This window comes from Typopeltis vanoorti, chromosome 5, assembly GCF_054136105.1.
Source record: "Typopeltis vanoorti isolate ZY-2024b chromosome 5, IOZ_Tvanoo_1.0, whole genome shotgun sequence".
NCBI classification, from domain to species: Eukaryota; Metazoa; Arthropoda; class Arachnida; order Uropygi; family Thelyphonidae; genus Typopeltis; species Typopeltis vanoorti.
In genome coordinates, this window is record NC_143553.1 from 78,773,967 (window position 1) to 78,791,402 (window position 17,436).

A 17,436-nucleotide genomic window follows, 5' to 3' on the forward strand; every position below is an offset into this window, starting at 1 on the left:
ACAGTTAACTAGCTGATCAGTAAGACTGCCTATTTAATCGATTGATATTCATCTACTACTTTAATAATAATAATAATAATCTGCTACTTATTATTACTAAAACGAATGGCTTCAATATTGTGCAATAAACGTATCAAAAGTGTAATAAATAAATTCCTTAACTGTACACATTATAACAAAAATTAATAATAACAGTCACCATATAAACTAAAGGGTATCCACTTGGAACCTAATAGTAATCTAATTACGTACTCTATTGGCACCTAAAACTCTTCAAATAAGTGAACACTTTGAAAGATTACATCGAGGCAGGTACAGAAAATATGCTAATTGACTTATAAAGAAAAAGTAGTAGATATATAGTGGATTAAAAAAAAAAGCATGATAATGAGAAATAAATGACAAAACTATCAGAAGTTATGAAAAACCACGTACTTCACAGTCAATATTTGAAGGACATTGAAGGAAAAGTTGACAATCTTTTAACAAGACGATATCTTCAGCAGGGTACCACCAAGAAAGAAAGTAAAAGCTGTACACTGGAACCTCTTTAGGAAATATGATTTCCCAACTTCAAAATATCTCATGAACCAAATTTGTTAAAATGAGTACATAATTACACTTTAAAATTCAGGCAGAAAGCCAACTATCAGGGAATTAATATGCCAGACATCACCATACTCGAAAAACAAGATATGCGGTTTATTTATGTGGGAATACCAGGGAATAGTAGAGTAGAGGAAAAGTTTTATGAAAAACTAACCAATAGGGATATAGAAATTCAACGAATTTGGATCAAAAAGGCAACAACAGTTCTAGTTGCTATACGACCGATAGAAGCAATAATATAAGGCAATTTATGAGAGAACTAGAAAAGTTGAACCACCGAGATAAAATACGTTTCACAGAACAGCACTATTAGGACACCTCACATTTTACGACGATATCAAGTCGATTCGTAAACCATTGAATTAAGATCGGAATTGGACTCATTTCACATACAGAAATTTGTTTATTATATCTTTACATGTTTCGTTTTATTATTTCACAGTGGACTGTGTTAACTGAATATGCAATTAATCATACGACTCACCAAATATTGTGATTTTTATGCTCAGAAATAATGCATTGGTATACAAAATAATTTTATTCATTACTCAGTATTACAATAATATGCATTAATATATTAATATATACAAAGTTTCAAAACAATAAATTAAATTTACAACTATTATACGACTGCATTGAGATTATCGTATATTTTCTTGATGAATTCAGTAATTTTTGGTAACTGCTCGAAAGCACGTGGTTGAATTCTACAGACGCCCACTAACTACTATTACATATTAAATTTCACGATGTCACTTTATGAAATTCAAAATATATATGGACATAAAATCTTATATTTACAAAGATTTTTTTCACAATATTCGAATTCATCAAAGTTAAACAGATTCTACAACGAGACTTCAAATGGGAATCCAATTTTCTTGAAATTTATGAAGAACACCATCATTAGTATACATATACATAGCAACTGGTTCGTAAAAGGCATTTCCATAATTATTTCCACAACAAGTAGATTCATCGGTTTTATATTTAATCCGAGGAAAATATTCAAAATGTGACAGAATGACGTCTGCTGCTTTCTTCACGTCTGCAATATTTCGATAGTCTTTGGTAAAGAAAAATAGCATTCCCCAACTGGAATTCTTAATTTCCATCGTGCATTTCACCACATCGAACACTCCCTTGTGCACAAGTTCTACTGCCTTCAGCCAACTTCGGTCAAGCTGTGTGAGTCCGTTGGCATCTTTGTTGTAAGCATCCCTCAGCAGAAGCCATTTCCCACCATATTTGTTTTCTTCGGTATATTTGTCGTTCTCATTTTTGGCCCAAATGATTTTAAATCCACGCATTTTATTCGGACAAAAGCAGGCAACGCTACTTGGTGAAGGATAAATCTGTTGCAAAAAAAAAGAAAAGCAAACATTAGAACATTGTTGAAATAATTCTTTAATCATTTCGATGTGCGCTATTTTAAAAATTAATAATAATATAAAATAAATGGAAACTCTCATTGTTTGTTTACTCCCTCCTTGCATGGCACGCTTCATATACCGCGAGGTATCCAATGTGAATAGTTTCCTGACAGGTGTTTTGAAAACTTCTTTATGTAATGGGATGATTAGTTAATCTCAGCAGTATTACATTTTCAAATGAACAGCCATGTAAAACTCGAAGTAATGGCCAAATTAAATAAGAGTCTTAGCTTTTCATTTAAGCTTATCTGAGAATGGCAAATACACACACACATGATATTTAGGAAAGAATGCTATGACGCGTCACTAACTGAAAAGCGTGAACAATAAATTACTTGTTATCAAGTCTGTATGGTGTGCAACGTGCGTATTTCCCGTTCATATTATGCTCTTAGGGCATTTGACTTTTCATGACACTGTAATTTGTAAGGGGTTTCTGTATTCAAAAGCGAATTTATTCAGCATTTATGGGATGTATAGATATGAGTGACCTTACAGATATAATTAGTTGTCCGCTATCTTGTAATACGGTATGTATTTCTAGCTGTCCTGCAGTTGGCATCAAAGGAATAATTGTGTATAGTTTCTTATGTCATAAGTGTTTTGCTGTTTCAATTCTATATCACCGATTATTATTCTAATATAAATTCTAATATAACATGAATTCTAATATTATTCTAATATAACATCAATATAACAGTCATTGGTATTCAAATAAAATAGTTTATAGGTTATTTTAAATTGTGTCTGTGTTACATTCGAAACAGTTCCTTATTGTTAATAATATATATAATAATTACCTGACTTTTAAGGATGGGATAGCGAATAGTCGTCTTCAGGACAGACTTTCCGTCATCTCTAAATTCGCAATGTTCTATTACGGGGAAAATGAACTCCATATCGCTTGCCACTGTTTTCTCGATCTCATTGATACGTCTATAGTCGTTCGTGTAAAGAGCAATCACTCCACGTGGACCTTCTTGCAAAATGCACTTTGCTTCCTGAAAAACTGCAAGATCCACAAGTTCTAATGCCTTCGACCATCCCCTATCAAGTTCTGTTTGACCTTCATGGTCTTTCTCTTGACTGTTTAGTGATATCAACCATTTTCCTCCGTATATGCTGCCCGTTTTGAAAACACCATCTTTGTTATTCCATATACGATCGGGATCCAATTTACTTGATAGTTTACGTTTAGAATAAGTAGACGACTCCATCGGCTACAGAAAAAGGAACAAGAAAATTAAGTATCTTAAGTTAAAATGAAATGTTTTATGGTAAATATTGAAATAAATATTCTCAATCAACTAATCCATACGATATGATGGAGTAAGTCATTCTGAATACTTTTATAAAATAACTGAATATTTAGAGAGAAAATAAAAGCAGAAATGTGAAAGGTCAGATATTTCATGCTTCTGTTTTTTGTAGCATAAGTGACTGAAAACAATTCGTTTCACTTACTCTACGTCACATGCTATTCGTTAATCAACCAGTTCATCAGCATTACGTCTGAACGCTCTGTATGATTCTAGCTTTATTATCAAGACTACGAATTATGTATCGTTTAATACTTACGTCATTTCCGGATTTTTAGAGTACTAATCATCATCATCATCATCATGCCTATCAAGGATTTAGGCCTAGCATGGCTCGTTCCGGCTTTCGAAGTCATCGTGGAATCGTTTAAGAGGATGTCCTGGTTTTCTTTTTCCTAATGGCTTGTTCTTTAAGGCTTGTTTTGGTAATCTTTCTGTTTTCATTCTTTGAACGTGTTCCATTCATTTATGTTTATATTTTTTAATTTTTGCTATTACTGGTTCTTGGTTTAATTCTTTCATAATTTCTTCATTTCTTTTGTGATCAAATAGGGTATACTTTGCAGGTTTTCTCATAAACTTCCTTTCTTCTGTTATTAATCTTTGTTTGTCTTACAGTACTAATCACAACAAATATTTAATGTGATGAGTGAAAAATTACCAAAGTATATGAATTGCATTATGAACGGTTTACATATATTCCTTGTGAAACATCCACTAAATTACGTGCAATTAAGTACTCACCCACACAGTTGCAAGCGTTATACGTTCATTTTTCAAACTTCGATTTCCCTGTCTTCTAGTGGTGAAAACTTGAATCTTCGGAAGGAAAACATTTGCCTCTACACACGAAACTAAATAAGTCACCCTCATTTGAAATATTAATGTGCATTGAAAGATAATATGGGTACTAACATATTAACAATTTTATTTTCAAATGCCGTCAACCATTTATATGATATGGAAGTGAAATATGGACGATGAATAAAAAATAGAAAATAACAAAAAAAATAATAAATAACATCAGTAGAAATGAAATTTTTAAAGAAAGACAGAAGAATAAACTAAACTACGTGCGAAAAGAATGGAATATTTACAAGAACTACAGCAAGAATGAACTTTATAAATAATGATATAAAAAGTTAATTAATTACACAAACAAAAAGTTCAACGTGTTAATAGTATATCAAGAAATAGACTACCAAAAGAATACTAATATAACTATAAACCAAGTATAGGGGAAGACTCTTAAGGAGATGGTTTGAGACCTGAAAAGACCAGCAGGCTTAATACTACAAAGGGAAGAAGATAATATTATTATTCGGATTATACGCATCCACTGATATAACATTTGCTTTCCTTTCATTCTATTCTACGTTCTTTATGTTAAGAGAAGGGGAGATAACTTCCAAAAATTAGACAACGTAATTCATTTGATTAAAGAAAAGTGTGATTTTAGGTGTATTATTTAGAAAATAAACAAATACTTAGCTACTTACGTTGTCTTCACCTTAATAAAAAATCTGGGAAGCGAAATTATCTTCAAGTAACCTCAGAATATATGTGCTCTCTGGACATTCATCTTAGATGACTGCAGAGAACCAACTGCTGCTTTAATAGTCAGCATCCCAGTTTTGCTTCCAATATCAGAAACCGAAAACAAAACTGGAATTGGTTTCTTTCCTGTATGAAAGAAACCAATTCCAATTCAAAGCGAAGAAAAGCGACGTTTTATCCAATATACCTTTTAAGAAAAGGTGTTATACAGACTTATTACGATTTAAATAACCATTACCACGTGTAATCAATTATAGAATTTATTATATCCTATGTACGTAGTGCATTTTCTCTTTTCTCAGAAGCGATCGATGCACGTTGATATAAATGCGCGGTGGTTTCCCTTCTGGCAAGCTGCTAAGGCAACGCTTGTATAAACAGACATGAAAGTTCAAGGTTGCTCAAAACACATTATAATTGTCTAACAATATATATATACCTGTACTTCTCGTTACAAAGAGAATTGAATCCAACTCTTTCGGAATATAAATGTCGTCTTTCTTCCAACCACACCATAATAGTTATTTTATATTAATTTTTAAGTTTTAAATTGATTTAATTTTTATGTTTGTTAACGACACTACGTCACGTCGATGTTCAGTTTAATACAAGGGTTCCCAACCCTATGCCCGCGGGCACCATGGCGCCCGTCGACCAATTTGCATGTGTCTGCCGCTGTTCAACCGTGTGCCCTATAGTTTGAAATAATCACGCAACAATTAATGGCATGCTACATGACGTCATGTGTCATTAACGCATGCGAGTATTAAACGCACACAATGTAAAGTAGACGCATATTCGAAGTTGTTCATTCCAGTTTATGAACTGGAATATCATCATATTCTCCTAATTATGAAGCACTGGCCAATGAAATGCAATGCCAAAGATATCACACTAACTTACATATATATATATTTAAATTTTTATATAATGTATAATGTAAACTTTTAAGAATTAAAACATTTGATTATAATGTAAACTTTGTATGTATTCATTTAACAAACGAATTCAAAAAAATTGCTTGAAAAAATAGATGGTGCCCGTCGCCCTATCGGTATTTTAGAATGTGCTCTAGGAAACAAAAAGGTCGGGAATCCCCGGTTTAATATATTATAATGAAATTGTCGCCATTTTTCATTTATTTCCTTAATAATAAGAATAATAATTACTCTGATTCTTTAGAGGGTTTTTAAACTGAAGATAATTTAGATGGTTTCATAAAAAGGCGAGAGAAATTTTCCCCGTTTAAAACTTCGCATTTTCATTCTGCGAAATCGGCCAGAACCCATGAAAATTAATTAAGATAAATATTAAACTGGCTTGAGTTTCACCTTCGATCATTAACCAAGACTGAGTGCAAGAGGGGGAATTCGGAAACATGAACCTCATCGTTATTTCAGTGAGGTATTTGATGTAGAATAATTATCTGTCCTCTGAAATAAACATGTATGCAACTAACTTGATAACTTCTTTTGATAAAAAAAAAGTGCAGTAACTAACGTAGGCTCAAGAATTTATTAAACATTTACTTTGCATTATTTTTTTATCTTTCCTAAAAGAGCATATGCCCTATGCTTAAGCATCTGCAATGATCGCTAATTCATAATAGTATAGAAATAGAAGAGTACCATATAAAAGAAACTATTAATACAGTAATCGATCATGGACGAATTGTACTTTTTACCATTGATTATTATATTTGATTAACGCTATTTTGATATATGCGGTAACATCGAGGGATTAATTAACCACGTTAACACAGGGATACCTGTACTCTGTATTCTCTACACTTGCGACTGCGTCAATGACGTCAAAGCAGCCAAGGACGAAAAAATATAGAATAAACAGCAAAGAACAGCTGAGTGATGATAGCGGAAAGGATACGTTTATTAATGGTGCAATCAATAGCGCACTCAGGATTTAATCTGGGATAGGGGGGGGGGGGGTTGATTAGACTATTAGACTATTTGAGAATACTAACTACGCATCCCATATGCCCTATGCCTGAGCATCTGCAATGATCGCTAATTCATAAGTAGTAGAGAAATAGAAGACACGACACAACATAACTAAAAAAATGAATTTTAATTAGAAAAAGATTTTTGAAAAATTTTCTACTGTTTTTTTTTTCCTTTTTTCTTTGGTGGGCCAGGGCCCTGCTCCTCCCTCTTGGTGCAATGAAGTTGTTATTTTACTTAATAGCTTTTTCATATATTAGGCACTGAAACGTGCACAGATATTTTACTTCCAACTAAGTAGCAAGGTCTCTATATCTTAGTGATTCTTCTTCTTCATACTGCTGAACAAAGAACTGTTTCCATCGGTGACTTAATCCGTGAAGTGCAGTTAGGCTTAATGGTCTAGCAGCTCCTCCTCTATTAACAGTGAAACACAAGTACTGTAGCTGCATTCTTCTTAGATCATAATGTCGTTTTGACCACCACAATTCTTTCAATATAAAAATATTTGTACACATATTTTCTTCCAGTTTTAATGAACTAAATTAATAATAACTATTTTTCGTAAACAGCAGATATATGGATTATGTAGTATACACGAAAATGGTGGGTTGTATATTAGACAATTTAGGTAACGAATCGGGTACGGGACGAATCCTGTAGCGTTCACTGTCATTCTGCAATGATTACAGGGAATTCACTTGATCAACTAACAGCACTTCTGTCATCAGACTCGAACTTTTATGACTGGTAACTAAACTAGATGACGCGGCTATTAAACGTAAAGCTTACATAAGTAGAAACTGAACAGACAGATTAGAAAAGGAACCCAAGATTACAAAAAGAAAGGTGCTATAATATTAATAATAATAATAATAATAAAGATGCGACCCAAACATCAAAATTTTAACACGGAATGTTAGAACAATAGTGTAAAAAAATAACAATTCGAGAAAATACTAAATCATTATGGTAAAAAAAGAGCTGACGTAACTGAAAAAAAATTGAAGAACTAAATGAGTATATTCAAATACACAGTGGAGTAACGAAATCTGAAAAAAGCAAAACAGGATAACCATACTGATGATTATAAATAACCTTGAAAAGTTGATACTAAATATAGAACAGAAATATCTTCTTAAAAAACAAAACTTATGGCTTTTAAAGAAATAAGATATCAATAAGATGCAAGTGGTTCTGAATTGCAAACTAACTAAACTAGCAAACATATTTAATTGTCTTGACTCTGCTAGAAGAAAAATACAAAATTAAGAATATTCAATGTGTTAGCTGAACCAGTTATATGATATGGAAGTGAAATATGGACGACGAATAAAAAATAGAAAATAAAAAAAATTATAAATAACATCAGTAGAAATGAAATTTTTAAAGAAAAAAAGAAGAATAAACTAAACTACGTACGAAAAGAATGGAATATTTACAATAACTACAGCAAGAATGAACTTTATAAATAATCATATAAAAAGTTAATTAATTACACAAACAAAAGGTTCAACACGATAATAGTATATCAAGAAATAGACTACCAAAAGAATACTAATATAACTGTAAACCAAATAAAGGGGAAGACTCTTAAAGAGATGGTTTGTGGCCATCCCGTAAAGTAAAAAAAAAAAATTTTATTTTTAATTTTATAAAACAATTAATTTTTTTTAAGGGTTTTGGGTTCCAAAACCCTTTGGAATTTTTCGTTCTTCAGGAAAATAGCAAGAGAGACACATCTCGTGAAATATTTCTAGATAATTATATGTTCTAATTTTCATTGTGAATATATTTGTAAATAATATTTCAATCAAATAAATCTGTATTTGTAAACTTAAATGAACAAATTTAGGTATCGTTGGCACATTCTCCATATTTAAGAATATTTATTCTGCTTAGAATTTCTAATAAAGGTAACATTTAATTAGAAAAGTAATGAAGTTTTTAAGATCTTATACATGGCCCAGAAGCAGTAAAATTAGATTTCTATAGTTAATTATTTTAGAAAATTTTAGAAAATATCTAACTGCAACCTACTGACAAGAAAAACGTGAAAGAAAAAAAATCAGTAAATCTGAGATTCCATCGGTTAATTATTTTCGAAAATGTGAACAAAAAGAGAAAAAAGTGTGTGCTTGAGAGGTGAACACCAATGATAGCCTGTAATTAATTATTCAGAAAATGTCTAATGGCTCCTCTTGACTCTAAACTAAAAATTCCCATATTCAATAACAGTTACGAAATACCACACACTTATATTGGAAAATTCGTGCTGCCACCTATAGACAAATATTTTCCAACACTTCTACAATCGAATCAAATACCCAAGAACAGTAGAACACTAAATTACTTCCAAAAAAATCGAAAATTTACAACTAGAGTAAGAATGAACTTTATAAACAATCATATAAAAAGTTAATTATTTAAACAAATTATTTAAAATAAAGAGCCAATAGGCTTCATTTCGACGATGTAAAACATTATTTAATTAAGTGGATATTCGATCCCACATTGTTTTAAAACCGAATAAGAAACTTAAGGATTGGAATCCGCGAGTTTCATGCCGAATATAGTATAGTAACTATAAACGTATCAGCGACTACTAGCGTGAGCTAAAGCACGTAGTTCAAGTACGTAGTACAAACTAGGGCTACTCACTGATGAGATCTCAATAAAGAAGGAAACCGGTCTGGGTAGTGATCTCCCACCATAATGTATAACATCATACATCTCCTAGGAGATGGTTTTACATTATGGAAAATACTAAGAATAGCGATCAGAACTTTCTCCACCTTTGCAAAGAGTTGCCCTAGTTTGTACTACGTACTTGAACTACATGCTTCAGCTCACGCTAGTAGTCGCCGATACGTTTATAGTTACTATATTCGGCATGAAACTCTCGGATTCCGATCCTTGAGTTTCTTATTCGGTTTTAAAACAATGTGGAATCTAATATCCCCTTAATTAAATAACAATTAAACAAATATCAAGAATTCGACTACCAAAAGGATACTAATATGAACTATAAACCAAATAGAAGAGAGAAATAGAGGAAGACTTTTAAAGAGATAGTCTGAAGCCTGAACAGGCCAGCAGGCTTAACACTATAATATAATACCGATCATAGTTATCCACTAATATAGTATTTGATTTCTCTACATTATACCTTCTTTAACTTAAGAGAAAGTAAGTTAATTTCCTAAATTAGAGAACTTAATTTCGTTATGCTAACGAAAGTATGATTGTAGGCTGTATTATTTAGAAAATAAACATACTAAAGCTATTTACAATGTATTCAGCTTAATAAAGAAATTTGGAAAACAACATTTTCTTCAAGTACGTAACAACAGTATCTAGTGGCTCTGGACACTCTTCTTAGATGAAAAGAGGAACCAACTGCTGCTTTTATAGCCAGCATCTCAGTTTTACTTCCAATATCAGAAACCGAAACTAAAACTGGAATCGTTTTCTTTACTGTATGATTCAAAGCGAAGAAAAGCGACATTTTATCCAATATACGTTTTAAAGAAACGTGTTATACAGAATAATTACGATTTAAATAACCATTACCACGTATAAACAATTATAGAATTTATTATATCCTATGTACAGAGTGCATTTTCTGTTTTCTCAGAAGTGATCGATGCACGTTGGTATAAATGCGCGGTGGTTTCCCTTCTGGCAAGCTGCAAAGGCAACGCCTGTGTAAATAGACATGAAAGTTTAAGGTTGTGCCAAACACATCATAAGTGTCAACGATATACAGTTATCGCTCGACTTTCGTCAGGATTCCGTTCCATCAGGAAGGACGTAAGTCGATACATTAAATCAACAGAGTTATAGGGGTCAGAGACTTAACTTAATAAGTATACTGTCATTTTAATTTTTAAACCTTATATTATAAAATATTAAAATATTAAAACAGGAGAATAATCACCCAAATCTTCCTCCACAATCTCATCTTCATTACCTTCCCTGATCAGGCTGTGGCTCTTCTGTAACCTCCTTTGTTATTTTTGACGAAAATGTCCAATGTGCTTTGCTTATTCCTCTTCTTCTTTTCATCATAAATTTGTTCATAACAAGCAAACTTATCATGTACTTTCGTTTCTATTATTAAGTAGCGTTCAACATTGCGGTTCATGTCTTCAACCATTTTGAGAATATCGCTAACCGCAGAGAACATTTCTGCAAGAACCCTTCACTGTGAATTGTTTAACTATTATTTCTTGTTTCTCTTTTTCCTCTTCCTTTTCTCGTTCTTCCTGCAGTTCGATCAATTCTTCAGGGACATTTTTATGAGTTGAACTATGTCGTCCTCATTCACTTGGAGATTTAGGTTGTTTGTTAGGACCACTATTTCTTCACTCAATTTACAAAGATCTTTTTTTTTTTTTCAAAACTTCCAAAATAGTGCATAAACCATTTTAATGTCTTTTTCCATATGCTACTCATACACTGAGAGATCACGTCGTCCCAAACGAATGCAATGCTTTTAATAGCATGATAATATTGAATGCTTTCCAGAATCGCCTGAGAGTCTGGTCGTTTCATTCATTAGCAGAAATGGCTTGTGAAAAAGTTCTCCGTAGATAATAAACCTTAAACACTACTAGAACACTCTGATTCATCGGTTGGATCAATGAAGTGGTGTTTGGAGAGAGAAACATGACCTTGAACTTCGTGAAGATCACCGATCTAAGACGGATGACCTAGAGCATTATCTAAAATTAATGAAATTTTAAATTCTACATTTTCTTTCATACAATGGCTTTTCATTTCACTCGCATAACAGTTGATTAAGGCGTCATAATTTTTGAGCCATCCACGACTTCTTATATCTCCGCTAATGAACAGGAAGAGTATGCTTTTGAAGGCATGTGGATTCTCACTGTGACATATCACTAAGGGGTTTAGTTTATATCCAGCCGCATTACCCCCCCCCCCCTTAACAGAATCGCAACACGGTCTTTAAGAGATTTGAAACCAGGCATAGATTTCAGCTTTTTGGGGATGAATTGTTGGCATTTTTTTCTGAAACAAGGTCTCATCCATATGAAATATTGTTCTCTGTAATAATTTTATTCAATTTCTCCACTAATTCCTTGGCAGCCTTCTCATCGGAACTTGCGGATTCAACATATATTTTCACATGACGCAGTGAAAAACACTGCTTTAATATCATGAACCGACCGGAGGAAGCGTTGAATTCGTAGTCGTAATAGAGCTCTGCTTTGTCCTTCAACATATTGAAGAGACTTATTGCTTTAGAGATTATGGCCATAGTGCTAAGGGGGGGTATGCGCTTTTGGTTCAGGTCCTCTATGCACGATGGAAGTAGCTTTTCCAATCATTGATAGGACCTTGTCGTTGCTTCGTCACCATCGTCGATTTAATGGAAGCAGATCCTTTCACAGCCTCTACGATTTTATCCTTATTTTGCAAAATGGTCGTCACTGTAGAATGAGACCATCCGAAGTCATGTGCGATCACACTGACTGCCTTACCAGCTTCATGTCGCTTTATAACTTGCAACTTCATTTCAAGCTCGCCTCTTTTTCTGTGATTATTCAGGTTTTTTTTTTTTTTTTTTTTTTTTTTTTTGATTGGGCATGTAGGGGCCTTGTTGCACAAAATATCGCGAAATACTTAACAATAAATACACAAATAACATTTTTCAAACACAAAATCAACAGAAGAACTGTTGAAGCCAAGTGCCGACTGCCGAGAGAGGTTACCGCTGAATGCACTATTGCATGATGCACTGTTGCTAAATAAAAACCTTGTTACTTTACGCTCGTTTGCGTCTTCTTCGAAAGTGTAACCGAAAATGTTATTTATTCCCTTATGGAATCACGGGCATATCTTTGAAAGGACGTAAGTCGAGGGATGACTGTATATACTTCTCGTTACAACGAGAATTGAACCCAACTCTTCGCAGTACAAGTGTCGTCTTTCTTGCAACCATACCACAAAAGTTATTTTATATTAATTTTGATTTTTTTAAATTGGCTTTATTTTTATGTTTGTGAACGAAATTACGTTACATCGATGCTCAGTTTAATATATTATAATGAAAGTGTCGCTATTTTTCATTTATTTCCTTAATAGTAAGAACAATAGTTATTTTTACTACGATTATTATTTGAATTGAACCTAATGCTGACTGCTTGCCTGAGTTCGAATCCATGAAGGTCCCAAGGAATGTTTATGAAAGCGTTTTTAAACTAAATTTAGATGGTTTCATAAGAAGGCGAGAAAAACTTTCTCTGTTTAAAAGTTAGCAATTTCATTCTGCGAAATCGGCCAGATCCCATGAAAATTAATTAAGATAAATGGAAAACTGGCCTGAGTTTTAGTTGCTTCGATCATCAACCAAGACTGAGTGCAAGAGGGGGAATTCGGAAACATGAACCTCATCATTATTTAAGTGAGGTATTTTGATGTAGAATAATTATCTGTCCTCCGAAATAAACATGTACGTAACTAAAGAAGAAAGAGACTTTTTATTCGTATATTTATTATTATTATTATTATTATTATTATTATTATTATTATTATTATTATTATTATATATATATATTTTTTTTTTTTTTTTTTGAGAGAGAGAGTGAGATGGGTGTAGTAAATTCAAGCATTTATCTCTTACCTGCCGCACTATTTTCGTACTGCACTCGGCACAAAAGATACCCTGTGTTTGTGAATAATTTGGGTCGAATTCAGTTCATCAGGTGAGGCACATTAATACAACCTTTTCAACTGAGCGTGAATTATCTGAAAGTCATGCTCCCACTCCCAGCATGGGTTTAGAAAGAGACGACCATACTATCTCTCCCGAACTCCTCAAATCATCAGTAGTCATGAACTAAACTAACTACTGATGAATGTCTATGGAATGTCTACAGGCAGCGAGTTTTCAATCGCTGCCTATCGACAGTCGTTCGCATTCTGAGTTCCCCATGCAAACATAAACCTCGTCACATTATCAGTTCCACGATTATGGTTAAAATGAAAACATGGTCATAAGTACAGGCGATGGGTTCTCTGCATATTAAAGGTACTTCCCTGATGGTATTTCATTACTAGTTGGAAGAGGTGTAAGGAAATATTAAATTATGACGACATATTTGAATTTGATCTATTGTAACGCTAAGTCCGACACTGCTAACTGCACATATATTTCGTTAGGTTGCCACAAATAGCTGGATGTGGACAATTTCCTGTACGGACCCGCCCTTATCTTAGACATACCAAGAATTCCCTTTGATATGTTGGCAGGCTATTTTAATAATTTTTCCTCGAACTACGTGGTCAGATACATTAACATTTTAAAGATCGTTACAGAAACACCACTGTAAAATTCGATGCAGTAAGAATTTTTTTCTTAACTTTGCATCGACTTTTACAGAGGTCACGAACATTGTATATAGGAAGAAATTGTGATTTTAACGCTGATTGTGGAATTTTTGTTTTGTATATAAGATTTATATCAACAGTAATTATAATTTGTGTGTGTGTGTGTGTGTGTGTGTGTGTGTGTGTGTGTGTGTGTGTGTGTGTGTGTGTGTGTGTGTGTGTGTGTGTGTGTGTGTGTGTGTGTGTGTGTGTGTGTGTGTGTGTGTGTGTGTGTGTGTGTGTGTGTGTGTGTGTGTGTGTGTGTGAATCTGTATTGAAACGGAATGTTAAGCGGTGTATTTCAATGCCAATACCTTTGAAAGCGCCTGTAATTTTAGTGGTTCCGAGTTGAAAGAAAGTTTAGAAGCCTTATTTGGAAATTGTAAAAGTGCCTTCAATTGTTCAAAGCTTAGCCTTCGGCATGTCCCAAGATCAGTGCAACAACATGCGGCGAACCACAAAAATAAACAATAACTCAAACGTCACATCCCCCTTTTTGCGCGAGAATGCGCGGGGTTCTCAACCCTTATTCCAGGGACCGCAAGAGGGAGTATAAGATAGGACCCTGAAGTATCCAAAGAGACTCTTTATCCAGGTATCCAGATGCAAGAGATCACGATGTAGCAGGCGAATGGAGTATGCAGCAGTGCTGCGGCCGGCTGTATGCCAGTACGCATAGGTAAATACGGGGAAGGAAGCAAGTATGCAGAACGCAGAGGGAATAGCAATCTCCTCTCGTGGTGTCTCGGAATCCAGCATCGTGGATCCGTTGAACGTCCGAAGAGAAAGAGGAAAAGGGCCAATGAGAAGTCGAACCGTAATATGCATCAAGTCCTGGGAATTCTTCACGCTGCTACGGCGCTAAAGGAAAGAAGCACGCACGTATACAAAAACTCCAGGATGGAAAAGTAGTATCGGTAAGACATGATCCAATCCCCGAAAATCTTCTACGACAAGACAGAGCCAGTGAAAATAAGCCCGCACACTTGATAAAGCCCAGAACGGAAAGGAAGTCTGTAGATCCAGATAGAAGGAACCAAATAAAAGGAGCCAATTCAGAAGATATATGTATCAAGAGAAGAACTGTGAGTTCAACCTTGAAGTATTTATATATTCGGCGAGACGCATATAAGGTTATGTATATATATATATATATATATATATATATTCGCAGGACATATATATGTAAGGTTAAACTGTGATAATTTGTCGCGGACTATGAGGTTAAAGAAATATTGGAATTGATTTAGGAATGGTAAAATTGTTGTTTAAGTATGTATATTCGGCGGAATACTTATATAATTATATAATGTTGAATTATGATAAATTGTCCCTGACTAAGAAGCTAAAGAATAGTTGAGATAATTTAGATAAGAAAAATTGATGTTTGAGATAAATATATATTGCTTGAACTAGTTAGTTTTGGATAAGAACGTAAATTCTTGTTAATAGTTTTGATGTATGTTCATGATGTGTATACAATGTATGAGATTATAATTCCTTGCAGCAGAATGAATGAAATCATAGAATTCTAGATAGTATTGCTTCTTGTTCATTATGTATGTGATATGTATGAGATTACAATTCTTAACAGCAGAATGAATAAGATTATAGATTGGTAAATGATAGTATTGCTGTGTATTTTAATGTGTAAATATATCTGCATGAGATTAATATTCTTAGCCTTTAATTTTATGTAGTACCAATTCAATTAAGAAACTGTATTAATGTATCCTAGTTTATATAAAATGTGTTTAATATGCTAAAGAATGTGTAGAATGTGAACTGATCCTTATTCAAACGCACTTATTCAATTCTCAAACAAAAAAAAAATGAATGCGAACCTGTGTGCAAAGTTAAATAAGAATAGCCACGACTGATAGTAAAGCTGAGAGAGAAATAGAGAGATACTGCAGGTGTTCTTAATTCTATTTAATGCCAAAAAGGGGGATCCTGGTGGCGCAGTCGAAACATTAAATAAATTTTCCAAGGTTCCCGAAGTATTAGATATTAGATAACCTGTACTAGCTTAAGTGCAATGCGTAAGAAATAGGTATAAGTGTAGAGAACGTAAAGAAAGAATAGAGTATGGAGTAATAATGAAAAAGTAAAGTATAAAGGTAGAGTAAAACATAAAATACAGAATAAGAGAAAAATTCAGATAGAAGAAAGAAAAAGGATAGAGGAAGTTAGAACAAAGCTAAATTAGAGAGGGATTAAAATAATTGATTGAGACAAAAATAGATAAAAAAGAAAGGTAAAAGCGTAAGTTATATATGATATACTGAAAGAAACGAAAGAGATGCGTTAAGCTATACGTTAAGACAATAAGAGACATGCATGAGGAATAAATAAGATATATATATATATTTTTTTTTTCAATCCGAACCAGCAAAAAAAATCATTTTTAAAATATTAAAACACCAGCGCCTCTAACAACATGAACACTCAAAGAGAGAGAGAGAGAGGAGAAAAAAAAAAAAAACATTTCATAGCTAGCACCATCAAGTATATACAGCTCACCTGACAAACGCGTGTTGCGATTCTTTAGTCTGTCCCAGCTTTTCAATATGAGGGCATTCTACTATACACGTCGAAACTAAATTATCATTTTCGATTTACTATTCTGGAATCCTCGTGTATTTACTTGACAGTTATCAATTCCATCACCACAGAGAATGTCTTTCTTTGCAATCTTCACTCAAAAATTTACAATGATGACACAGTTATTCCTTATAATTATTTCTTAATGTGAGTCATATGCGACACTTCCTTTCCTTCTTCTATATCCGTACCTTCTTTACAACGTCTCTCTCTCTCTCTCTCTCTCTCTTAACGGTATACCGCAGTCTGTATTCTCTATCACTTGCGACTGCGTGAATGACGTCAGAGCATCCAAGGCCGACAAAAGACATCACAAACAGCAAAGAGCACCTGAGTGGCGATAACGGAAAGGATACGTTTATTAGCGGTGGAATGAAGTTCTTTTTCACTTAATATCTTTCTCATATATTCGGTACCAAAACGTGCATAGCTATTTTAATTCCAACTAAGTAGCAAGGTATGTATATCTTGGCGAATCTTCTTCTTATACTTATTGCTAAACGGAAAACTGTTTCCATCGGTGACTTTAACAGTGTCTTGGTGGCCTAACCGTTCGTC

General features: G+C 33.5%; 1 protein-coding gene across 4 annotated transcripts; it reads right to left on the minus strand.

Annotated features, from left to right (window-relative positions):
• Positions 1-1,225: 1,225 nt before the first annotated feature.
• On the minus strand, positions 1,226-17,045 carry LOC150106570 (uncharacterized). 4 transcript variants are annotated; one of them, XM_090392542.1, is made up of 3 exons: positions 16,798-17,045; positions 2,843-3,262; positions 1,226-1,964 (listed from the first exon to the last, which is right to left on the minus strand). In XM_090392542.1, the coding sequence occupies exons 2-3, from the start codon at positions 3,257-3,259 to the stop codon at positions 1,470-1,472; spliced, it is 912 nt and encodes a 303-aa protein (XP_090248668.1). In that variant the 5' UTR covers positions 3,260-3,262; positions 16,798-17,045; the 3' UTR covers positions 1,226-1,469. The 4 variants fall into 4 exon arrangements, with proteins under 4 accessions (XP_090248668.1, XP_090248669.1, XP_090248671.1 ...); XM_090392543.1 differs by lacking the exon at positions 16,798-17,045 and adding an exon at positions 13,529-13,824; XM_090392545.1 differs by lacking the exon at positions 16,798-17,045 and adding an exon at positions 10,155-10,220.
• Positions 17,046-17,436: the final 391 nt, after the last annotated feature.